The sequence below is a fragment of the Mycteria americana genome, chromosome 1 (genome assembly GCF_035582795.1).
Source record: "Mycteria americana isolate JAX WOST 10 ecotype Jacksonville Zoo and Gardens chromosome 1, USCA_MyAme_1.0, whole genome shotgun sequence".
NCBI lineage: Eukaryota > Metazoa > Chordata > Aves > Ciconiiformes > Ciconiidae > Mycteria > Mycteria americana.
The window spans coordinates 16,719,207-16,744,308 of NC_134365.1; the positions used below are offsets into that span (position 1 = coordinate 16,719,207).

A 25,102-nucleotide genomic window follows, 5' to 3' on the forward strand; every position below is an offset into this window, starting at 1 on the left:
ACACAATCAGGACTAAAGCAATCTTGAAAACTGTTATGCACATGCTTAACTTTCTGCATGATTTGATTCACTGAAGTCAACCGGACTGCTCAAATCCCCTGTGTTAAGCAAGAAAATGGTATTTGTTGGGCTGTAATCCTTACTCATGTGAGTTTCAACACATGCTGCTCTTGACGAAATTCAAACATGTGATAAATATTTAAACAAGCATACAAAGAAAACACACTCTTCACGTCTCCTGCTCCAAAAAATAGCAATTACAACACAGAAACTAGCAAAGAGCTCTTTACTTCCACAAATTCTCTTTGATACTAGCCAACAATAGCTTTTTCAAAGCTAGGAATAAACTTCCTACTAAACACAACTGCATAATATTCTAATCACAAGGAATACTGTATTCATACAACAGCACACTAAATATTAATATTACAGCAATAACTTTCTGCTGAATTAGAAAGTAAAGATAATTAAATTCCCATACCATTTTGTTGTGACAAAATTGCCAAGGTACTAGCAGCTGCCTGAAATACTTCTTGTGAAGAGGAGTGCATCAGCATGGAGAGCATCACCGTTCTGTCCACTGGTAACCTTTCACAGAGAGAAACAAATCACTGCACATTGGCCATATTACAGCAGTTACTTCATATCTGTAGTTCAGTTTCCTAAAAAGGTATTAAGCAACATAATTAAATTTTCAGATGATTGTACTTGGCTTCTAGTATTTTTCCAGAGCAACAGCTGACAGAAAGTCCTTTGCAAACTATGCATATTAGCCTACTCTGAATCTCACTGAATTCACTTGGAACCATGCTTTCCAAGTGACTTGAGGTCCAGAAAGGGGTACAAAACAGGCTTACTAAAATTTGAATGATTAAAATTTTAAGCAACTCTGAGAAACAGTTTAAGTAAAATGAAAGTCTGCGTCTTACCCGTGCCCAGATTCTCCCTGATGAGGCAGCAGCCCCTCTACTATGCCCTTTAATCTGACTTGCGGGAAAATGAGCACTGCTTTTCCATACTCCTTACGTACTAGGTATCTTAATTTTCTTTGTTTGTCCTACTCTAACATTCTTCAATCCTCCCTATCCTTGTTGAAGCTGAAGAGAGATTCCTTGTGAACTGTAAAAATTAGCTCTATTAGACTGTGTTCTGGCCCTTTATTAAAACACTAGCAATTTTGCTGGAGTCAAGTTTAGCACTTTTCAAGAAAGAAACTTTCCCAAGTGTTGTAAATCACCACGCATTTCATCATATATTAGAAAACAAGAAAGAAAAATAAAAATAATTGAAACATGAGACCCCAAATGGCCTAATAGTAGGCTTTAATTTTTTTCATTTCCAAAAATACAGTTCAAGATATTAACACTGACTGATTATCTCCATCTCCAATCTTCTCATGAAGGTTGCGTTGATACAGAAACAGATTTTTCAAAGCCCAGCATGCAGCCTCCTAAATATAAACCAAGAGGAGACAAAAGGATTAAGAAAATATGTGCCTTTAGAATATAAAAAAATATATGAAAAAATTTAAACAGTTTGACTGTTTTTCAGTCCGTGACAAAGATACAAGGTGCTTTATGTAGAAATATAACAAGGTGTGGACTGTCACATTCTTTATGGCTGGGAGAGGCCTGAGTTACAAACATGTGCCACATTCTCATTATTTGATTTGCATTTTGATACTTATTTTAGGCCAAGATTAATTTTTCTGTTGATGGGCCTGTGTTTTGCTGCTGTATATAGAGGAGCTACATAAGCAACAATCTTTGTATGGCCAAAGTTTCAGGTAACAAGTCTCACCTTAACTACCTACGTTTGATCTGAAGGAGTAACTGAAACCAGTTGAGGTGAACAAAGAGAAGAAAGGCAAGAAAGGTAAGATTTATTCTAAATCTAATCCAGTCTTTAAGGCCTTGTTTGCCCGAGGATATCCGGGAGAAAATGATGTTGCTAAACATTTTATTTAATGCATAATGCAGTCTTTCCATACCCCCATCATCCAGAAATTCTCACCAGCACATCTGTGTTTTTTCGGTGTAGTTCTAATGCTCTGTAGCATGCTTCCAACCAGCATAATTTTTCTTCCTCCTCCTCTTCTTTTCTTTCCTCTAAGTCTCGGTTTAAGAATATTGTTTCAGCTTGAAATATAAAATAATTACCATAAATTCTTATTGTGAAAACAAAACAATTAAGTCTTAACCTTCCTGTAGTCACGGAGGTGCTCACACTGCTTATGAGCGAAAATCAGTGGGAGGATTAGCCTGTTCTTGGAAGGGAGAAGTCTTTTGACATAAACTCTATCACAGATTTGAAAAATGTCTTTAAGGTTATAAAGGGATTAAAAAACTTCATTATAGTGTAGTCAATTAGGTACATAGCTACACATCAGTCAATACTCAGGCTCTGAAAAGACCTGCACATACCTTTTTTTGTTGTGTATTTACATACAGAATACCACAGACATGAAATATAACTGTGATTCATTTGTATGTAACCAGTTGTCACAGAGCCATCTACACTCTGAAGCAGTGCTATTAAAAAATGAAATGCAAATTGCAATTGCTAACAGAGAAATATCTGGTCTCAGAAAGTGCAATAGAATTTAAAAGAAGTAATTTTATACCTGTGATTTTTCAGCATTTAAGGAAAAAAAAAAAGTATCAACACTGACTGTAATATCTGATGCTTACTGGAGTGGATACTGATTTCTATTCTTTGCTATTTTGGGGACTCTTAAACAGTGTTTCTATTGACTTTTGTATGGAACAATTACTTAAAGACTAAGAGGATCAGATCCTTAGCTTTTTGCCACTAGCTAACTAACTTCTGTTTCAAAATAATACCTGGAGTGTACTCAAGGAAAAGCTTAAATCTTTTAATTGATTTCAGAACTCAAGCACAAGCATTGATTTGGTGTTGCTATCAACTGCTACAATATAATGAGTACTGTCATACATGGCAAACACAGCAGTTGTTATCTCTAGAGATTTTATGTTAAGTAGGGATTATCCAATATTTTATCCAATATTTTATCCAATATTATTATCCAGTATTATCCAACCAAAAAGGTTGCTTTGTTAAGATCTGTCAACATAACTTACCAGCTCTGAACACTGTGAAGATGTTGGGCATATGATATGAACCCAGCCATGTCATAGTAAAACAACAAACTGTAAGCATGTAGGCAATCTAGCTCTGTCAAAGCTATCCTGCCTGAGGCTTTCATGTTAAAGAAATGGAGTTTGAAATGATTACAGGAAATTACCAGTACAAAAGAGTTAACAAGTGGGCAGATAAATGAAGTAACTTATTTATATATTTAGGAAGATATTTACTCACTTAGAAGAGCTAAACAACTGAGCGCTGCAGCTTGTAACTTTGCATTTTCAGGATATGTTTTAACAGCCTTCACAATGACTTCTGGAACCTTATGTAATACAAGGATATTGAAAAAATTTCCTGAAAATACGTAAGATATTAAATGAATATAAACACATATCTAGAGCTTTACATGCATTCAACATAAATTTCTCAGCACACAATGCACAAACTTTGTCTGTAGCAAACGTTGGATTTCTGATTACAGAGATTGACACAACAATGTTTTATTTGTGAAAAGAAGAGGTCAAGGATAAAAAAAAATTGGGATCTAGGTTCTTTGTGTTTTTTTACAAAAGACTGAGGTTTAATGTAAAATGAAGTGCACATTGTCATCAAAATAAGAAAAATATAGTCAGTGTATCACTTGCAGACTTCCTGCCAGGAAGCAAATGCAGTCCTGGTCTTGAATTCCTGCAATGATTTGATTTATCCTACCACGCAAGTGGTTTAACCCTGTTTTGCCCTCTGTTTTTGCCCTTCTCATTAAATAGATCAAGGTCAGCATTATAAATACAGAATACATACATTTGGAATAGTAGAAAGAACTACTTTTTGATGATAAATATATTTAAACCATAACTTTTATTGTAGGTGGTACAGTATTTTATATTATAGTTTGAATATAAGGAATTCTGCAAAAAGCAAGCAAATGAAAATAAATTCCCCGTTTGTTGTAAAAACAAGTATCATGCATAAAATAATACAGCAACACTCACTTTGTAAAATATAGTTTGATAGCTATGGTTTCTATTTTGATATTAAATTTTGTTTAATTCTTGATTAGTAAAAATGAGATCACACTAGCAATGTGAAAGGTCAGATTAAAATCTGTACCAATGTTTCTCAAACCCTTCAGATGAGGTATGAAATTAAGAAGTCTCCCATATATTTGAGCATCAAAAATATAACTATATACAGAAGAAAAGCTAACCTAATTTCTTTCCCTCAGTTCTGGTCCCGAGTCTTATAGGTGCTGACTACGTTAAATGTCTAGATTTTTCACCAGAAGATAAGTACCTCTCCCAATGTTTTATGATTCAGTTCAATTAGACCAAGTTAACAGAATGCTTAAGAACACACTTTAAGGCAAGTCCTTTCCAGATTCATAATTCTAAAACCTTGGCCTTAACACCTATTACAAGTGCAGCTGGAAACAGTATTTCTCTTCTTACCCTGTAGTAGTGTGGTCATGTTGTGTCAGCATTGCTGTTTCTTGCCGTGTTCTAATGGAAATGCTATGTTCGTGTAAATACCTTACTTACCTCACAAAATTAATAATCTTAGGCTATGTGATGAGTAATTATGCTTGACTTGTGGCTGGCCAAACAGGTATCAGTCAGTTAAAATTCTGACGACAGTCAAATCTAGGACAGTCGTTACCAGGTTTGCAAGAATACATGACGGTGATTTTGGAAGCTAGCAGATGCTGACTTCACCATTCCACTGCCCATTAACATGGGTTTAGGAAGACAGCATCCATCAGAATAATTTGGGAAGCCACACTGGCTATATGGAAATCTTCCAGACTATTTCCAGGAGCACCTAGCAATTTCACATCTGTTTCCCTAACTGTGCGGTGCTGTGGACACCTCTTCCCGTAACTCTCCTGAAGTGGCTCCTTATTAAGATGAAGGGCATCTGTTATGCTGAAAGAAGAAATGGATCTTGTGGCTGCTTTACCACCACTATTACTTGTTCGTCAGCATACACACATGACAAATGTGTGACTGAAACCAGGCTGGTTGCGCATAGAGCAAGATCATGTCAACAGAGCTGCTGTGTCCCCACAAGTGCTTGGTTTCCTTGCCTATATTCAGTTAGCCTTGCACAGGAAACCATTCAAGTGTAACATCACCTCTTGCCAAAAAACTGTAAATACTACCTCAGTGGCCACCACATTTTCTTGAAATTTTTTATTTGGCTTTCTGAAGGGGAACTGGAAGTTGCTCTGGGTTGCACTCAAGTTTGATCTGTATTTTCTACAATATCTGCATGAAGAAGTGGAAACAGATGGTGAAAGGATGGGACTGACTTGATTAAGGGTAGTCATGCACTGGTACCAGCATGTGCAGCAGCTTCAGGCTACCAGCTGCAAGAATCGGGAAGTCTAACTCATGAGAAAGACCTTGGCTGAGTCCTTGATGAAGAAGAACCTGCCATGGAGTGGGGGCTGCTCAGGTGTTTTTGTATGCAGCAAGGGGAAGCACATACTTATTTTCATTTGAACTTCCTATTACGTGGCCCTTGGCAACTGCTCAGATCAGCTTATTATAGTAGCAAGAGAGAGGCTGCTACAGAGCTGCTAAGAGACACAACAAATCCCTTTTTGTCATTGCCATAATTTCTCTTGATGTGACACTAGCCCACGTAAGCCCAGACAACCAAAGTACTTTTGCCCAAGTCAAGGGAAGTCCAGGAACCAGTGGTTCTTTCACTGCTGCAGCACAGGGGGCCCCAAGACAGGCACCATAGCTGGGCAGGAATGCAGTATAGGTCTCTGAAGGTAAATGCATTGCAAGGAGGAAAAACACAGTCTTGGAGAATACCTCCCAAGTAATTCAGTAGCACCAGCTGTTTCTCACACATTCAGCATTGCCACTTCAAAAAAGAAATCCAGAAGGAATTTTCTTCCTTTCTATAGTAACTTTATGCAGAATGGGATCTACTGATCTCCCACTCGTCTTGTGCTTCTCCCGCTCTTTTATCTCATTTTTTTCCCCATTCTAGTCTTTTATAGCAGCTTCTGTCATTGTTACTAATGTTTAACACAAAAGGATACCATATTGACTGTGGCCAGTGTTACCTCAGTATGTTTACAACATTAGAGACATGGAGCTATACACCACCCTGAGGATTAACTGGAATAGTAGTTCTCTTGTTGCCTGTAACACTTGCTGTCAGTTAACTCCAACTCTTACGCAGTCAGAGTAAGCTGACTATAAACAACTTTGTCAACTTACCCAATGTAAGCTTATGCAACAAACAGCAACTCACTTCCTGAACTGTTTCACTATTGGGGAAACTTTTCATCATTTCCACTACAACATTGTAGCAGCGAACATTTCCAGACATGAGCACTTCAACATTGCTGGCTAAAGAAAGAAACAGAAACAAAAATTGCTTCTTAAGAAAAAAAAAACCCAAACATGTTGATTGGGTTCTAATTCAGACTTCATTTAAACACATTTATTTAGAAAACTGGGCCTATGTTTCAGTTTTTGCCTTGCAACTTGCGAGAAAGGCGACATTTTTTTCCTTGATATTGCCATAGAAGACATTAATGATTACCAACACTTGGAAACAATTCATTAGGTTCAGAGTTCATATTAACATTTATGGATTTGGTCCATTCTGGATCAGGCCATGTAACAGAAACCTCCTCACAAACTATTCCTATGTAACATTTTTCTTAAAGCTGAACAAATTGTTTTATAAATATGAATTCAATCTTATAAATGGTGTTTATAACATGATTGTGATCAGGTAAACAATTTACAGTATTTCGGTAATATTCTCAGGGGCATACAATTAAGAAACAATTTAGAAATTTTTTTTTCTAATAAATGTCATTTATTTGATTTAATCATGTTTTTCTAAGTTTTCCTCCTTTTTTAGGGGGCAAGTTAGTTATTCTTTTCATTAAAATTAGTTCTACCATATGCCTATTGTGTACTGAGGGTACAGAAATGTTCATCTAATGCTCCTGCAATATTTTGAAATTCATTGCAAATTCTGTATTTCACAGAATCACAGAAGGTTTGATGTTGGCAGGGGCCTCTGGAGGTCACCTTGTCCAAGCCCCCTGCTCAAGCAGGGCCACCTAGAGCAGGTTGCCCAGGACCATGGCCAGATGGCTTGTGAGTATCTCCAAGGATGGAGATTCCACAGCCACTCCGGGCAATCTGTGCCAGTGCTTCGTCACCCTCACCCTATTTATTGCTTATTATGCAGGTCAGATACAGAAACCAACAGGACATTCACATGAGCCAGTAAAAAGACAGAATGCATCCTTTACTACTGAGGACAGAGCAATCCCACATACAATACTTTAAGGCAAAACAGCATCATGGTAGCTAAAACAGTGTATGAAAGCATCCTTGTAGTATGTCTATCCAGGGTATGAGACAGAATATGAACCAAAAAAATTTTGGACAAAATCCTGGCCCCAATGAATGAAAGGGAGTCCTGCCACTGATTCCAAGGGAATTAGCATTACTCTGCCAAGGTCTATAAACTTTCTTAATTGTTCTTGCAACAGCTTGGCTTTCCTGTGTACAACGTAAGAGGAATATTCACAACTGTATTACTAAAGATAATTAGTCTTTTTAAAGCAGCAGGAGATCTTCAAAATAATGTATCTCTGAACATTAAATAATGATACTCTGTAAGTTGAAAAAGCAAGCTCTGAGTGGGAAGCATTTCTATTTGATAGTGAAGGAAGGTACCTTTCACAATGCCTTAAAATGACAGCGATTTATTCATGTCTTTCTCAACTGAAAACACCTTTTTAAAGGTATGTTCCACAAAATAGTATTGCATCACTTCACAGTAAGTTATCATTTCACAGGTGACAATTATAAACATATTAAAATATTCAGAAGATTCTAAAATTGTTTACTACAGAGAGAGCATAATTAGCTGCATGTTTAAATCCTGCAAGAACCAAGCAATGGTACATTTGCAGGGAGCCACCATTTCCCAGAACAAGCTAGAGAAAAACAGGTGGAATGGATCTCATTTAATCTTAACCACAAAAACTTGGTCATCTAGGTTCTCACAACAATTGATGAAGAGATTTGAGCACTCTGTATCGTGATTCATCCCACCTGTAACAGATACCTCTCTCAGGGTTAGGTAAATTTCCCCTTGAGGTGCCTGTTTCTCTGCATTAAACAGAGGAGAAGCCTGGATGGCTGCCTATGACTACCATTTAGATGGCTAACATTCTGTGACCCATCACCCCCCCCCATGGACTTTGGAGGACAGTCAGCAGCAAAGCATTTTCTCATTCCATCAAAACTACTGAGATTTAAAAGAGTTCTTGTATTGGAATAAACAATTTATTCCAAAGTCTACATACATATTAGTGAAAGAAAGCATAGTGAGGTAAAAATCCTTGATGTAGCTCATTTGGAATAGAGACTTGAACTTCAGGATATGGGGAGACAAACATTTTACTACTGGATAAGCTAGGGTGTATACTTACAGTGAATGATTTTCTCCATGGTGGCCTTGAAGGAATACATTTTCTTGCAGGTATTGTGGGATGTCACAGACCAAGGGCATGAATGCTGGCAAAAGCAGCCTAGCCTTGCACATTCATTTGCAAGCTATCTCTGTTTCTCTGACTATTTTAAATCTTTTGTATCAGAAAGGAGAGTGCTAATCCCCAAATAAATACCTACTTTAGAGCAGGTCTTTGTCATGCCCTTTTCTTGTTATGCTTTGTGTAAGTATTTACTATTTTAAAAAGCACTTAAAATCTGGCATGCTCTTCCCTAGAAAATCACAATAACTTCTGGGCTAGGGTAAAATTATTTCTGGCTCAAGGAATGCTTCACTTTTTAAACACAAACTGGAACAGCAAGAAGTTTGAGAAACAGAAACTAAATAGCTTAGAGTCTGATGAAATGTGGGACATTCCAGTCTAGTTCTTGTTTTGTGGCATACACGGGGCCAGCACGGTTCCTATAGAGGCAGACAGGATGTATGAGCAAGGATTTGCGAGGAATCACGTCTGCAAGAGTACATCATGTACCTCATAGAAGACATGGAGAGCAGGACCCTGCTCTGTGCTTGCCAAAATTGTGCCTACCAGCAGGAAGCTGACAAGAGCTGTGTCTGTGTCAACAAGATCAAATTGCTGTCAACAAATTGACACAAATCATCAAGCACATTTCTCAGGACCTGATTTTGCCCACAACAGGGACTGCTGTTATCAGAAGACAGAATCACAGAATCGTATAGGTTGGAAAAGACCTTTAAGATCATCAAGTCCAACCATAAACCTAACACTACCAAGACCACCACTACACTATGTCCCTAAGCACCTCATCCAAACGTCCTTTAAATACCTCCAGGGATGGTGACTCAACCACTTCCCTGGGCAGCCTGTTCCAATGCTTGATAACCCTTTCAGTGAAGAAAAATTTCCTAATATCCAGTCTAAACCTCCCCTGGCTCAACTTGAGGCCATTTCCTCTTGTCCTATCACCTGTTACCTGGAGAAGAGACCGACCCCCACCTCTCTACAACCTCCTTTCAGGTAGTTGTAGAGAGCAATAAGGTCTCCCCTCAGCCTCCTTTTCTCCAGGCTAAACAACCCCAGCTCCCTCAGCCGCTCCTCATAAGACTTCTGCTCTAGACCCTTCACCAGCTTCGTTGCCCTTCTCTGGACACGCTCCAGCACCTCAATGTCTCTCTTGTAGTGGGGGGCCCAAAACTGAACACAGTATTCGAGGTGCGGCCTCACCAGTGCCGAGTACAGGGGCACAATCACTTCCCTAGTCCTGCTGGCCACACTATTTTTGATACAAGCCAGGATGCTATTGGCTTTCTTGGCCACCTGGGCACACTGCTGGCTCATATTCAGGCGGCTGTCAACCAACACTCCCAGGTCCTTCTCTGCTGGGCAGCTTTCCAGCCACTCTTCCCCAAGCCTGTAGCGTTGCATGGGGTTGCTGTGGTCCAAGTGCAGGACCTTGCACTTGGCCTTGTTAAACCTCATACAATTGACCTCGGCCCATCCAGCCAGCCTGTCCAGGTCCCTCTGCAGAGCCTTCCTCCCCTCAAGCAGATCAACACTCCCACACAACTTGGTGTCATCTGCAAACTTGCTGAGAGTGCACTCGATCCTTTCGTCCAGATCATTGATAAAGATATTAAACAGAACTGGCCCCAACACAGAGCCCTGGGGAACACCGCTTGTGACCGGCCGCCAACTGGAGTAAACTCCATTCACCACCACTCTTTGGGCCTGGCCGTCCAGCCAGTTCTTTACCCAGCGAAGACAAAACATAAGGAAGGCATTTTCTTCCGGTCTTATTGCACAACACCTGAGGACACCGTAAGACTCTATAATGTGCGCAGTGCTACCAGTGCTCCTCACTGCAGCCACCACTGAAGGATCAGAGGGGGGTGTCCAAGCCCAGGCACCTTTTCTCAGCCCTGGCCATTGTATTTACATGCGCAATTTTCCCCTTGTGGAATAGTCTCTGCCAACAGAGTTCTTTAGCTGCTACCAAAACTCACAGATGATTTATTTAGTCAATAAATATATCTTATTTTTCAACCATTAATAAAAGACAGGGCAGGGTCTTGAACTTGACCTCTGCAACCATGATGAGCATTGTTATCACTTATTCCAAAGAGAAGAAAGTCTCTTTCTGTTCTTTATGAGAGGTTTCAGCCTTATCAGAATGGCTGAATACGAAAATTTCCCATGAAAAATTACAAATCAGTATTGCCTAAAGAAAACAGAAAAGTGATTTGTCTGGCAACTCCCAACCATTTCTCACTGATTTTTTACCATCACTGAAAGATTACTGCAAACTGAGGTGAGCTGATACATGCTATGGGAGGTAAGGAATTGAAAATAACTTCCAATGACGCACTTACATGGACCAGCTAAGGAATGTAATGAATAAAGTGCAGGAAGAATCACCTCTTCTTTCTCTGGAAACTCACTAAATACTTTCAGTATGATCATATGATCTTTGCTTTCAACAAATTCAGTCAGCTGCTCTTCTGGAACTAAAATGAAAAGCAAAAGAGATACAGTATGTTTTGAGGAAATAATTCATATCCTGGTATACAAACAATTGTCTTTTCTCATGTTATCAAGTTTCCTTATATTTACTTTGTATATTTCACAGAAAGTAAGGTATTCTCCATACACATAATCTTCCACAGTTATGATTGCTTTTATTAAAAACTGAGCCTTTCCTTCACTTATATACTGTCTTGGTGAAGAATATCTGAAGTTTCTTCTGTGAAAAAGGCTAAGCATACAGTGAAAACAATTTGATGGAATGCCATTTTACATACTTCATGATTTTATTTCACTTCTCAACTTTCTTTGATAATGGAGTTCTTTCCATAAAGACTACAGGCATGCTTTAATAATATCTTACCTTCATTGTAATAATGGCTTAAGGTTTTTCCATCCCTGCCCCCTGTCACTTGTACTGACATAGCTGCGTGGCCGTGCAATGAACCAGATAAGGGAACTGATCCAGATTGAGAAAGAACGACACGTTTTAAATTTCGTAAGCAGAATCATTTTCTGAATCTGGTTCAAGTTAAGGCTAGACAAACATTCACATTACAATCACTGACAAGGTGGCTCAGAGGCAGGAAAAAATAGCCAGGGGCAGCCTAGGAACTTGCTACATTAGCACTACCATCAAGAAGAAGGTATGCAGGTCTGTACCTGGAGCAGTCTGTAGATCTGTAAAAACCAGGCACTTACAAAAAACACGCACAGAAAACCTAAGAAGCTCAGACCTTTGTGGAGACTGAAGAGAAAATACAGCAGGACAAAAGTATTCAGGGAGAGTGAAAGAAGGGAAGGAAGGTGGAAGATATTTCCAGATAACTCCCACATGTGTGGGAGGAAGACTTAGAAAAAGCAATATAAAATGGTGCCAGAAAGAACAAATCTGAAGAATTGCAGATTATCTTTGAAGCAAAGGAGTACAGCAGACTTGGTAGGAGTGCTAGTGTTTCTCAATATTTATTCTGAAGCAAGAAACTCAATGCAAAGCAAGGCTGCTACAACAATGGGACTTCTGGTCATTACACACACAGTTCCTGAAAATTTTGCAAAAATTCAATACATGGTGAGTTAATTTCTCAGAAGAAACACAAGAATATCATATAGATACATACTCATCTTTTAGCATTATCAGGATCAAAAGCAGAATCATGGATTTTTCTAAAGTGCAAACATTTTGGCTTGATTTTAGAATTGTTTACACGTTACTAAAATTTGCCAGTCTTTAAATAAACAATCCTGGTTTTTGATAATTAAAATCAAATGTCACTACTCTCCATTCCAGTGTTACTGACTAACGTTGAATCCCATCTTTTCAGTTAACTCTAGAGTCAGAAATGAAGAGACATTTTGATTTTTTTAAAATTTCATATTCATTGCTCTAATTTAGAAAATTTGTGATATTGCTTGGAAAACCTGTTTTGTGCTAACTCATTCAAAGAACAGATATAATACACAAAACAATTTGGAATGCAAGAATTCATTTATTGCAGTTAAACATCTGCAGTCCCCTCACAACCTATACATTTTTCTAACTTAATAAACTACAAGATATAAATACCTTTCTCAAAAAGTTTGTGTAATGCTTTACATCCGTGTTGCTGAATCTCTTCGTTTTTAGGGAAGGTGTGCATGGCATTAAATACCAAGGAAAATACATCCACCTCTTCCTCCAAGAGCAGGAAAGCAATTACTTCTGAATAGCAAAAGAGATTACATGTTGCGCTGATTAGTTCTCAATGTTTTTATTGAAGCACTGTACTTAACCATTAAAATCCAAAATTCTTTAATACTGTCTTTAAAATTTACTCTGACGGCTCAAATCCAGTTTTTTTTATAACACCTGAGGATGTTATCTCTTAAGGTAATATTTTACAATACAACTGAGATGTTCTAAAACATTACTGCCAAAAAGACATTTTCCCCTCTCCATTCTTGCTCCCACCTTGCACTGCTTTGGTGCTTGTCTGATCCCTCAATGAGCCAGTTCAACTCACTAAACTGGTAGAAAATTAACTCATCAAAAAAACCTCTTTTTGCAGTCATAGCAAGCTGAAAAGTTTCACTAAGAAGTAAGGTTGGTAGGAGAAAGAGGGCAGGACTACACTGCCTGAGGACAGCAAGAGAGGATTTGAAATGTACCTGTCAGCTACAGTGAACCATGACATCAGTTCATCTGTATCATGAAACCCTATTCTCTCTCTCAGTCATCCGTTCAGCCTGCAACTGAACTGAAAAGCCAATCTCACTGTTGCTCTTATGACATTAAAAAAATTCTGAAAAAAAAAAAAATACTCTCTCCATAGCATGTGTAGGCAAAAAGATTCATAGTCACGACAATTTTTCAAGCTTACAGCACAATAACAATAGAATTCATAATGCCTGTTCCAGTGTTTCAGCTGCAGCTGGGTTTTTGTGTGTTGTTGGTTTTTTTTTTTGTTTTTTTTTTTTTTTTTTTTAGAGAAGACCTTTCTATATGGCATTTGCACTGGCCTATCAGCTCCAGCTATAGTGCAATTCAAGTGTACAGACATATAGAAATAAAGAATACTAAGAGATTTTTCTGACAAGGTACAATTTCAAATATTTTTCTGAAGTAAAGTAGTTGAAATGGGAGTTTAAGTTTGGTTAATCAACTGCTGAGAAGAGTAGCAGTCAGGAATAAACCGTTATGGAATACCCAATCAACAGTTTACGACCCTTTACGATACCTCACGATTAAAAGAAAGAAGCTGCTGGTTACAGTTACTCACTAATAGCCAGATTTTGCTATTATTATTAATCACACAGTGTAATGCCTTATAATGAGACCTGTATTACTCAACTTCATCAGATAAAAAGTTAGGCATCCAGTCTAAGCTAGTCCTCCAGACTTCTCTACAACCAAAAGGGAGAGAAAAACAGGTTCAAGAGGTAACTGATCTTATAAAACAGACAAATGAATAGCATGAACCATCCTCTGAAAGTGCCTACAGCAGAAGCTTGGACAGCTGGATTAGCTTTAACTACCTAAAGTCAAGTCTAAACCTTAGTTTGTAAATAAGGCTGATTCCAAAGCCTGTTAAAGTCAATGGAAACATTCTTATTCTAACAATAATTTGTGCTAATGCTAGCTTATGCTAGCTTAAATAAAACTAGCAGAATCTCCCCCTTAGGGTCTCTCTTTAATTTCAACAGAAGATCAAGAATCTCAGCACCATGAGAAAAGTTCTCAGTACCTGTGAAGATTAGGTCTCTGTAGAGCACAATAACAGAAGTGTCAGAGATGGTTTACTGTTTTCAAAAGTACTAACCAGTACTAAAGTAAGCAAGCCAGAATGTCACCAAATTTATACTTTGGTAAGAAAAAATAAGCTCTTACTTATTTTACTTAACTACTTCACAGCAAGTACATGTGTCTATGCTAATAACAAGTTGGCAAAATTAATTGGTCATGTTCTTCACAGCCTTGCAATTTGGAGAATCATTTCTACCTGGGTAAAAAAGGTGTAAAACAGTACTCTTATTATTTTGTATACAAGTACAAATAACAAGTGACTTTATGGAGTAAAACAGAGAGAAAAATCAGGTCCAACAAGTACAGTCACACACTTTATACCACAGTTCTGTGTTTTAAAGGCTTAGACAAAGTAGGAAAGTAAAACACACAATACCTGACATGAGGAGTAGATTTAATGCTTTCAGTCCTATTACTGAGAGATTTATATTTCCTTTGTGGATTGTAAGCATTTTAAGAATCTGCCTAAAAAAAAAAAAAAAAAAAAGTTATGGCTAAAGAAATAAACACACACAAAATTTTATCAAACGTTTACTTTAAAAACAATAATAGTTACAGAAATTATCAAAAGCTTAAAAAGCTCCTGATTAATTTTTTTAAAAACTTTTATTTCAGTTTATGTTTTTTCAAGTTAGCATTGAAATAATGTTGGTATTTTAATTATTATCACATGTCATTAAAATAATTACGTATAATTTATCAATTTTACTTTAATTTTTAATTAATTAAATATATTAATTCTACAGGCGACAAGTCTCATTCAGGATGGGGTTACTCTACAGAAAGCAGGGTTGTGGAGTGCAGCAGACTGTGGACAGTATGGCACTGTTCTGTTTGTTGCAAGAGTTAAGTTACAGTGAAGGGTTTGCTGGAAGAGAGGCAGCAGTTTCCCAGCTAAACAATTTGAACAGCATCTTGAAGAACTCTACCCTATCTAAGTTTCTACCATACAGCACTTATGTGATGCTGGACAAATCACTTAAAAGAAACATTTCATAGGCTGCCAATTGTACACTCCTTACTTTCTGGGTGGCACAACTTGAGACCCATGGATATTAACCTCTGAAATGCTGCAGAGTCAACCAAAGTTGACTTTTTAAACAAAGAGGACCAAACAATGCTAAGTACTCTGAAAAATCCAGTGCATGTATCAAACTGGGTACCCAAAAATCAGTTGATACTTTTAACATATTTTGCTCAAACTACCATCTGTAAAACAGTGACCACAAATCCGTAACACTTTCTCAATAAACAAAATTATAAAAGCTCTAGACAATACTGATGAACACTAAGAAAAGCTGAGAAGAAAATGAATATGCCAGTTTTCACATAAGGTATCACTAATCTACAGCAAATAAGGCAGTGGGCCTAACACTGAATGATGCTGATGACAGAAAATAAATAAGCACTGATTTTGCACTGAATGAAGGAAAGGGGGAAAAACCCCAAGATTGTGTAATTAAATAAAAATGGACAAGCTCACACAAAAAACCTAAAGAAACCTTCATTTTTTTTATTTTCATGATTTTGGAGAGCTTGATTCTGCAATCTTAATGATCTTCAAATGTGAGTCTTTGTATACATAACATCTAATAAAAATGGATTGTGCAGTAGTTTGCAATACTTTAGTAGATATTCTTGACCTGTCTTGAAAAACAAAAAGCAGCACTTAAAGTTTCATCCAAATTTCATTCCTCAGCTCTAGCAATGATGTTGTTTGCCTTGCTAAAGTCCAACTTTATAAGCTAGAATTAATGTATCAAAGTTTTATTTCTTTTCCCTTCATACTATGATGTTGCTAATTTCTCTCTCCTCCGTGGTAGCACTAGTGTCACAGCTATGATGATCAAAGTACACCTAAGAGGCAAAGTCTGATGGGAGATATAATATCCTTTACCTTTTGCAAGATAGGAAATTATAACAGTATCAGTCCAATAAAAGATAGATTGTCTGTTCATATAAACCATGCCTTGCTTACATACTTACACTCTCATAAACACAAAACCGCTACTGAAATCTAAGCTTAGTCAGAATACTGTGTGGGATGATCTTAAGAATGGAAAATAAAATCCAGTTAAATGCAGGGGTTTTTTTTTTCTTAAACTGAGAATAGATACCTCGCTGAAACTTCTGTATGCACACTTTGGACTTACAAGTCTACAGACAAGGATAGATGGTGGCATTTGGGTTTTCAGTCCTAAGGCACGTTCTTGTCCCACCATACATCCCACACATATGGACTAAGTAGTCAGTGATGAATTAAGGAAAACAAAGAGTCACCCTAATGAAGCTGGTAGAGTAGCTAAACAGACACCCTTGAATCTGCTTTAACCTCCTGATTAGAGTGTTCTAGTCTTAAGCATTCCTAATGCATTTTATTGTGTGGTTGCAGGTGTGTGTGCACATGCATACATGTGTAGAAGCTGTACATGGGGTGAAGGTTCCTTCACCTCTTTGCTCCACAAGTAGCTGTGGCTTAGACCTCCTTACTCCTTACACCCTGCATGAATGGAAAACCCCACTGAGTTATTGAACACCCTGAAGCCATTAAACATCTCTCCCTTGTCTACCAATGACTCATGATTTCTGCTGTGGGGAAGGAACTCTGCTTTGGGAAGAGGGCATTTTATAGAGGGTGATCTGTTTCAGGCAAGTGCTGATATATAAAGACATGAGCTGGCTCAGTATACTGCAGGGTAAAATAATTGCACGCTAAAGCATGTCTAATACAAGGAGAAAATTCCCTGCATAAGCCCTGCCAATTCAAGTATAATCAAGAGTGAGGATGTAAAATTTTCTAAACCTCACCTACTGTATGAGAGTTCAATGTAAGAGATTACAAAACATCTCATGAAGTCTCTTTAAGCTTGTAGAAAGGATGAAAATACATTGAAGGAATTTTCTTCCTTTCTTCTCACAGTGACAGCGACTATTTAATTATTTATCACACGGTCTGTCAAGAACACCTAAATCAATACCAAACTACCATTTGCAAACACGACTGTAACGTGGTCAAATTGGCTCATGGTTGAGAGACAAGAAACAAATGCTTTTTCTAGCTTAAGATTTCTGTTCTCCTAAAATAGTTACACGCACAAAAGTGAAAATCTCTTGCAAAAAAAAATGACCTTTTCTTCTCTACCGTAACTGTTTCCTGCCTTGCTGCAAACATCACATATTCATTATGGTGTTGACGCACTGCAGTACTAGTCCAATCCACCTACGAGGAACCTGAGATATAATTTAGCTGGCTTGCTCTGCCTTTGGCACTGACAGAAATGTCTGAGCCCACTCCCCTTGGCACTGACAGAAATGTCTGAGCCCACTCCCCCACTAAGAACAAGTTTCTCCACAGCAGGGAAAACTGTCAACATGTCAGACAGGGATACACAGTTGGCTAAAATATTGGTAGTGGGAAGGAATTGTGTACAGTAATGTTATCATCAGATCTTTAGTGAAGTTTGAGTTTGAAAAGCATGCTTTGTTCAACTGCACACACTGTGTGGGCTCTGAGGAGGCTATGGGAAAGATGAGCCCCAAAAGAATAATTTTTCTGGGGCCCAGGAATGAACAGCAGTATCTCTAGCTCTCAGAATAAGTCTCAGTCAATTAACAAGCCTTTAAGCTGCCAAAGAAATCATAACTAGCTTCTACAGCTTCAGCTCAATTATTCCTCGCTCATGAAAAGCAACCAAAATCACTTTCGCTTTCTAACAAAAATTGCCAACGCTTCTTGCAAGGGAGTTTATTCCCCTACTGACCACATACTCTAGCCACTGTAAAACAAACAAACCAACCAACCCCCACAAAACCCAAACTGCATCTTCACGTAAATGATCTTACAATAGCAACCTTTCTAAGGAAGGGTACGGTGAAGAGTATAAAGGCAGAGGCAGATTCACTAGGGGAGTTAAAAGGCTATAGCTTCTTGCTGTCATTATCCGGCCCGAATGAAACAACCTGTCCAAGTAACAGAACACCAAACCAAGCCCTTCTCCCCTGTTTGTGTTATACCTACATCTCCAACTAGCATTTGTGCTACGGAACAACTACGGAGCTAACCTGTGTGGGTTTTCATCCTATCTAACCACAGCCATCTAAGAAAACCAGTTGCTTAGGCTCCCTTGACGATTAACGGTCAGAGACGAGCAAGTCCAAACCACAATTTGCTCCAGGATAACTTACTAAAAAGATGGAATGAACCATCCTCTCTGAAGGTAATTGTGTCCACTGACTTTACAGGTAGTTGAGGTGACCAGTTTAAATACTTAATTTTTAAACAATAAGATTAGGAGTGACAAAACCCCTTCTTCTCGATTTACACTACTTCAGGCTTGTAGATATAATTCTTCACATTTGGAAAGAACCCACCCACCCACACAACCATCCAGGTAATACTGCATCTGTCTATTAAAATGGAAGACCTTGATAACCACAGAATCCCAGCATCACTGAGATTGGCAGAGACCTCTGGAGGTCTCCTGTTTCAACTCCCCTGCTCAAAGCAGGGTCAACTACAGCTGATTGCTCAGCTGATGTCCATTCAGGTTCTGAATATCTCTAAGGTTTGAGACTTCACAACCTCTCTGGGCAGCTTGTTCCAGTGTTTGATCAACCTCACAACAAAACAAAACAAAACAAAACAAAACAGTTTGCTTGGGTTTTTCTTAATGTTTAAGAGGAATTTCCTGTATTTCAGTTTGTGCTCATTGCTTCTCATCCTGTCACTGGGCACCACTGAGAAGAGCCTGGCTCAGTCTCCTTTACTTTCTCCATCAGGTATTTATACACACAGTTAAGATCCCTGCTTGCGTGAGTCTCCCATTCTGAAGGCTGAAGAAACCCACAAAAATATTCAACCATTTAGAAGCTGATGTAATAACTTTATATAAATATATTTCATTGCATATATAAGCATTCCGGAAGACTCTTTCCATACTTACTGGTGAACACCCAGTACTTCCCAGTCCTTCCCAACATCCTTAGGAGCTATGTTCTGTAGAGTACTTGGACAAATTTCTATTAATTTACAAAGAAGTGACCAACCCATCTGTAAAACAAAAATGCAGCTATTTTAGAACAAATATTCTGTTTGGAATGTCAATGTTGTCTTCTAATATTCTTGGCTTTTGGAAGACGGATGTTCTGAAAAGTTATCTAGCTAAATCAATAAGGGAAAATTAATTAACACAAGACAAACGACATAAAAAGTTAAAAGATGGAGGTAAACCAGACATGCTAATGATTCTGAAGTCATTGCTTGTAGGAACACATCACTCTCAATGTGCTTCAGCACTGCTTGAGGATAAAGGACATACAGTTAAAAGAGATCCTGACAGAGAGAAAAATACAATGTAATCCATAGTATGTCATCATGGGCCAGGGAAGGCCACTCCACTATTACAAATAGTCCAGCTTTATTGAAGAGCAGCTGTTTCCATAAGAATTTGCCATTTAATTGCAAATTATAAGGAGAAAGGAGAGGTTTTTAAAGGTGTCCAATGTTTTAAATGGGGATGAGATACCTAAACAATACTATATATTTCATATTCTCACCCATCAATCCTCAATACTGTGTGCTTTCAAAACATAATGAAGGCAGTGGAAGTTTTGAGATCATAAGGAATGAAAGTCGAACTAAAACCAATATGTTTGTTCTCAATAACTACCTGCTCTATCCTATGCAAATTCTTTGACTTTCAAACATTTCTAAATAATGTCAAAACCGAAAAATATTCCTCTTCAGTCTTCTGTATTGGAGAAATTTGCTCTCTTATGAATGCCTGCAGGCTGATATGATTGAATGGGCTTTAGTGAGGATGCAGTAAGCAAAATCTGTACAAAGAATTAACTGATGAGCAAGAAAACCCTGCTGTATTGAAAGAGAAGTGAACTGAGAAATGTCAAAAGTCAAGATGAAGCAGATTTTACAAAAAGGAATTAAAACAAGGCATAAAAGTTTCCTTGGCCATATAAATAAAAATTAAAAAAAATGTGGAAGTAGGCCTGTGTGTTTTAAGAATAGCGTCAACACAGAAGACAATCTAAGTATGGCTCAAAAACTACATGGGTAACTGGATCAGTTTTTGGCAGAAGAGTTATGTAAAGCAAAGGGGTCAAGACAGGACAGCCCACAATATGGGCTACCTCCCTGTAGGACAGCCCACAACAAGGGCCACCTCCCTCCCACATTTACCTCCTGTAAACGGCTACCTCCAAAGAGTTTAACTGCAAAGTTCATGGAAAGTGCGCATGATCTCTAACCCTGCAGTCTGCAAGACTAGAGACATGAAACTACAAGTCTGGTAGTGTAGAGACACCCATAGGAACAGCATAGGCTTGAATCTAGACAGCTTTCATGACAGCTTTGACGAGTATGAAAAAGGTGATGTAGCTCCCTGGGAACTGGAATTCCGCTTCTACCTTTCACATACTTGGTTACATGGGCTATGTTCACACTATCTGCAGTAGTTTTGTTTCTGTTTCAGTTTAGATTTGCAGACCCAAATGTTTTAAGCCAATTACAACCTTAATGTCTGCAGATTGAGCTTGACCACAAGCCAATTTCCATGCTCTTCTCTTGCTTGGCTAGCAAGCTGGCTTGCTCTACATGAGACTGCAAACCAATTACTATGGACACGCAGGAAGATTAGGCTGGTCTGTGTAACTGAGTTGTGAAGCACACAGAATAGTCTTAGCAATCATCAATCCTCCCCAAGATGAGGATATGTAATTACCTAATTTTCCATATTCCAAGCAAAACAGTTTATAACTGACAGTCAATCAGGTACAAATTTCAAATCTGCATGGCAAAGATACTGCAGAGGTGACCATTAATTCATACAATCTGTATTGCTTAGAAAAGATTTTATTTTAGAAGTCCCACTTCATGACATCCTAACTGTTCTTGTAAAATTTAGAACCTGATGAAAATTAGCTTAATGACTTTAGAAAATTCCTTTTTGTATTAAAACTGTTTCTGATGACATTTATATTTCCATTAAACATTTTTATTTGGATTGTTGTGACTCCAAGTATTGACAAACGTTTATAAGAACTGTGGATCCAGAGAAGACCAAAGAAAACATCTCACTTGCTGACATGTGGTCTATTTTACAATATTAAAGTCACAGCTTGAGATAACAGAGACCTTATTATCTGTTTAATAATTACATAAGAAAATAAGAGTCTTTTAAATAACAGAAATCCTAAAGGTTACAGGGAAAGAAAAAAAAAAACCAGTAAACAAAGATGTTCTTATAATCACGTACATGGGCTCCTGTATACAGAAACAGTTGGTGGCAGCACTGAAACTCTGTTATTTTTAAATCAGACCCTTTTCATTTCTAGCATGCAATGAATTTATATTACATTAGGTCACACCTTCTACGTGAGACAATAAAGCTCTGCTGACTGCTCTTTACTCAAGTGTAACATATTTTGCTCTAGAGCTTCTAAACTGCTCCAATCATTGCCAGCCAGTAACTGCAGAAAGAAACTACCATATTTACTTAAAGACATCTATTTTACTTTAAGGCACTATTGACTTTCCAGCCCAGTACCTTCCTACTTCTAAAGAAGCTTGCAGGGTTTATGCCTGTAGTCCAACTTGCACTAGTACTTGCAATATTGATCTATTAAGCAAATTTACTCTGTACAAGCCAGTGGAACAGCAGCACAACACGATGCTTTGTAACCAGTTAAGGAGGGTAGGGAAAGAAAATTCTCACTTCAGATTACACAGTCTCCTACTGTGTTTATTCTTTTATGTGAGTCAATTTTATTACAATGCCAAAAGCAAGAGGTTGATTAAGCCATTTATTCAATGAAAATTCATTATTCAAATTCATTAAAGAGACTGCACTGAAATCAGGACTACATTACTTCACCACTGCCATAAAGTGAGAATTATGTATTCACAAAGACTGTAAATGAATCGCAGTGAATCAAGCAAGAAGACAGAGCTCTACTAACATATCGTGGATGTTAGTAAATATCATAACTGGATGTGAAGGAAGAGCTGCCTATGACATTTATGAGGAATAGGATTTGAGCTTTACACTGGCTATGAATTTCACACTTTAATACAATGTAGTAATGCAAAGGAGCTCCAAAACTTCTAAACTGAAACACTGTATGACTGCAAATGTAGGCAGAGAACAGATTAAAACTCATTTTAAAATTCTGTACTAAATCAGAGTGAGACGTTTTAACATGGTTAAAATGAAAAGTAAGCAATCACAATCTTCATTATGCGCTTCTGAGAGTCTTGTGCTGTCACTTCAGATCTACTTCTGGTCGTGGTTGGATTTCATGTTTTTTACTTCCTAGTCTAAACTTCTGGGCAGTAGTTTTGTAAATTGTTATACATGCAATATGCTTTATCCTGAAAATAACTGCTGATTCATCGTTCTGTATTTTTTAATGACCTGACAATTGAATAGTAAAATAAGCTAAAACTTCAGACTCTACACAAGCATTTAGTCTTCAAAGGAAACCTGAGATCACTGTTTCTCCAGATTAATCACTACACAAGTACAATTTCATATTTTAACCTGAATTTTATGCTTTTGGCCTCTAGCTAAGGTCTACTAGACAGAAACCCCCCTTAAAATATACTATTATTTAAGAGGCATTTGCAATATAATTTATGTTTTGCCTTCTAGTTGAATTAAGTCAAAGATGTCAAAAATATTGTAAACATACAAATGGGCTTAATAAAAAAAAATCAAGTGAGTTGCACAGAAATCTGGAGGTTATAAACATCCTTTACGCATAACATAGTCAAAAATGTAATATACGCCTGCCAGGAAAGAGCGGTTTCATATGACAAGTCTGGCAGCTGTACCGTAAATCCAACATCAAATTGTGCAAATGCCACACCTAATCTAAATGGGCCAATGTTAAGTTACAGGAGCAGCCAAGCAGAACCTTAAATTGCGGAACCTACTCTTAGTTAAAATATTTTATTTTTCCCCCTGTAAAAAACTGGGCTAGTACAACTCTCCTTCTGGGATAGGGCTACGTATGTATGAATTCATATTATACAATTCTGGTTTTCAGAAGTTTGTCTAACCGTGGCAAAATTTAGTATCGACACGTTAAAAATATATTAGATAACATTATTTGTAATTGAGAAGCCTACACCATGCTGTGTTCACATTGCTTAATTTATATTTTCTACGTGGCCTTCTTTTGCCGTTTAGAGATGCAACGAGTGGTATCTCCAAAAAGCTGGAACATCTGTCCCTTTAAATGCAAGCGGATACAGCGCCCTTTTACAGATCAACAGCACTTCATAAAGCGGCTCAGAAGAGAGCAAGTTAAAAAGAAATAAACAAGCCGAGCGGTAACTTTTATTCCGGGAAAGGGCTGTGGTGCTCGGCTCACCCTAAGGAGCGAAGCCGGAGAGGCGGGACCTCGGCCCCGGCCCCCTGCCCTCACCCGGCCTCTCAGCGCCGCGCCGCCCTTACCTGCTGCACGCCCGCCGCTCCCGGGTACAGGTCCACCACCAGCAGCAAGGGCACATGGACGTTTTTGCCGCTGAAGAGCCGGGGAGCTGGGGAGGGACAGAGACAGGCCGCGTTACCGACCGGCGGCGGGCGGGGCAGGGCAGGGCAGGGCGGCCGGGCCGCCCGCGCCTTACCGCTCTGCTGGGCCGCCAGCTCCAGCAGGTCGCTCAGGGTCTGCACCAGCGTCTCCAGACGCTTCCTCTCCTGGAGGTTTTGGAGCCGGACGACCAGCTTCCTCAAGGCTTGTTCCTCCCTCACCGCTGCCTCCCCCTCCTCAGGGCCGGCGCTGGCCATGGCCGACCCGCTGCACACCGCAGCGGGCGCCTCACCCCATCCGCCGGCCACCGCGGCCCGCGGGGACGAGGACCGGGCGGCGCGGGCCCGTCCCGCCGCCGCACTGCGCTGCGCTGCCACAGCCGCCCGCCGCGCTCGCAGTGCCGCCCGTCCGGCCGGCGTCACCCGGCTGTTTCGAGCCGCCCTTCCCACTGCCGCCTGCCCCTCCCGCCGCGCCGAGGACACGACCGCGGCGACCGACCAACCCTCGCGGGCGGGCGGCCCCCTAGGGGGCGCCCAAGTCACCCGCGCAAGGGCGCGGCGGAGGGGCCAGGCACGCTGGCCGCTCGCCCTTTTCCGGTGATTGACAAGACAGCTGTCCAATAGAGTCGCAGAGCTGGAGCCTAGGTTCCGCCCCGTCGTGCTTTTCTACGCGATAAAAGGGTCCGGAGGCTGAGCTACAGGTTGAGGAGAAGGTGGTGGGGTATGGGAGTATCGTAGGTGGTTGTGTACCTTATCTTTTCGGCGTTGTTGGGGAAGAAAGCGTACATGTATAGCGCCCTGTGGGGTAGGGAAGGAGAGGGGAAGCAATTGTAGCCCATGTATGCACCCATTGTGCAGCTCCCTGGGCAGGGAGTAGGTCCTGACCAGGTGAGGTGCCTCCCTGCCTCATGTGGTGTTTGGGGTTGTCAGCCTTTCCTCATGTGGTGGGTCTGTGAGGGGCCAGGGAAGGTGGAGGTGGAGCTGTGCTCTTAGGGCTGCTGTGTGGCAGTTGCAGTGAAGCTGTAGCTCACCTTGCCTGAGGCAGGCATGTGCTCTGTGCTCCAGAGTGCTGTGGTCTCGGGTCTGTGAGTTTGTTTAAAAAAAAAAACCCCTCTGTTGTAC

The 25,102-nt window shown here is 39.3% G+C and overlaps 1 protein-coding gene across 3 annotated transcripts in view; it reads right to left on the minus strand.

Moving 5' to 3' along the window:
- LRRK2 (leucine rich repeat kinase 2) overlaps positions 1 to 24,492 on the minus strand; it is a 75,123-nt gene extending 50,631 nt beyond the window's left edge. The window contains exons 1-11 of one of the 3 annotated variants that reach the window (XM_075492018.1): positions 24,079 to 24,492; positions 23,906 to 23,991; positions 19,376 to 19,482; positions 14,809 to 14,897; positions 12,717 to 12,851; positions 10,999 to 11,133; positions 6,342 to 6,473; positions 3,340 to 3,459; positions 2,014 to 2,138; positions 1,371 to 1,450; positions 482 to 588 (exon numbers count right to left, since the gene is read on the minus strand). In XM_075492018.1, the coding sequence (XP_075348133.1) occupies positions 482 to 588; positions 1,371 to 1,450; positions 2,014 to 2,138; positions 3,340 to 3,459; positions 6,342 to 6,473; positions 10,999 to 11,133; positions 12,717 to 12,851; positions 14,809 to 14,897; positions 19,376 to 19,482; positions 23,906 to 23,991; positions 24,079 to 24,238 (1,276 nt within the window). In that variant the 5' untranslated portion in view covers positions 24,239 to 24,492. Of the gene's footprint in view, positions 1 to 481; positions 589 to 1,370; positions 1,451 to 2,013; positions 2,139 to 3,339; positions 3,460 to 6,341; positions 6,474 to 10,998; positions 11,134 to 12,716; positions 12,852 to 14,808; positions 14,898 to 19,375; positions 19,483 to 23,905; positions 23,992 to 24,078 lie in introns of those variants that run through there. The other 2 variants (XM_075492011.1, XM_075492026.1) reach the window with 2 other exon arrangements.
- Positions 24,493 to 25,102: the final 610 nt, after the last annotated feature.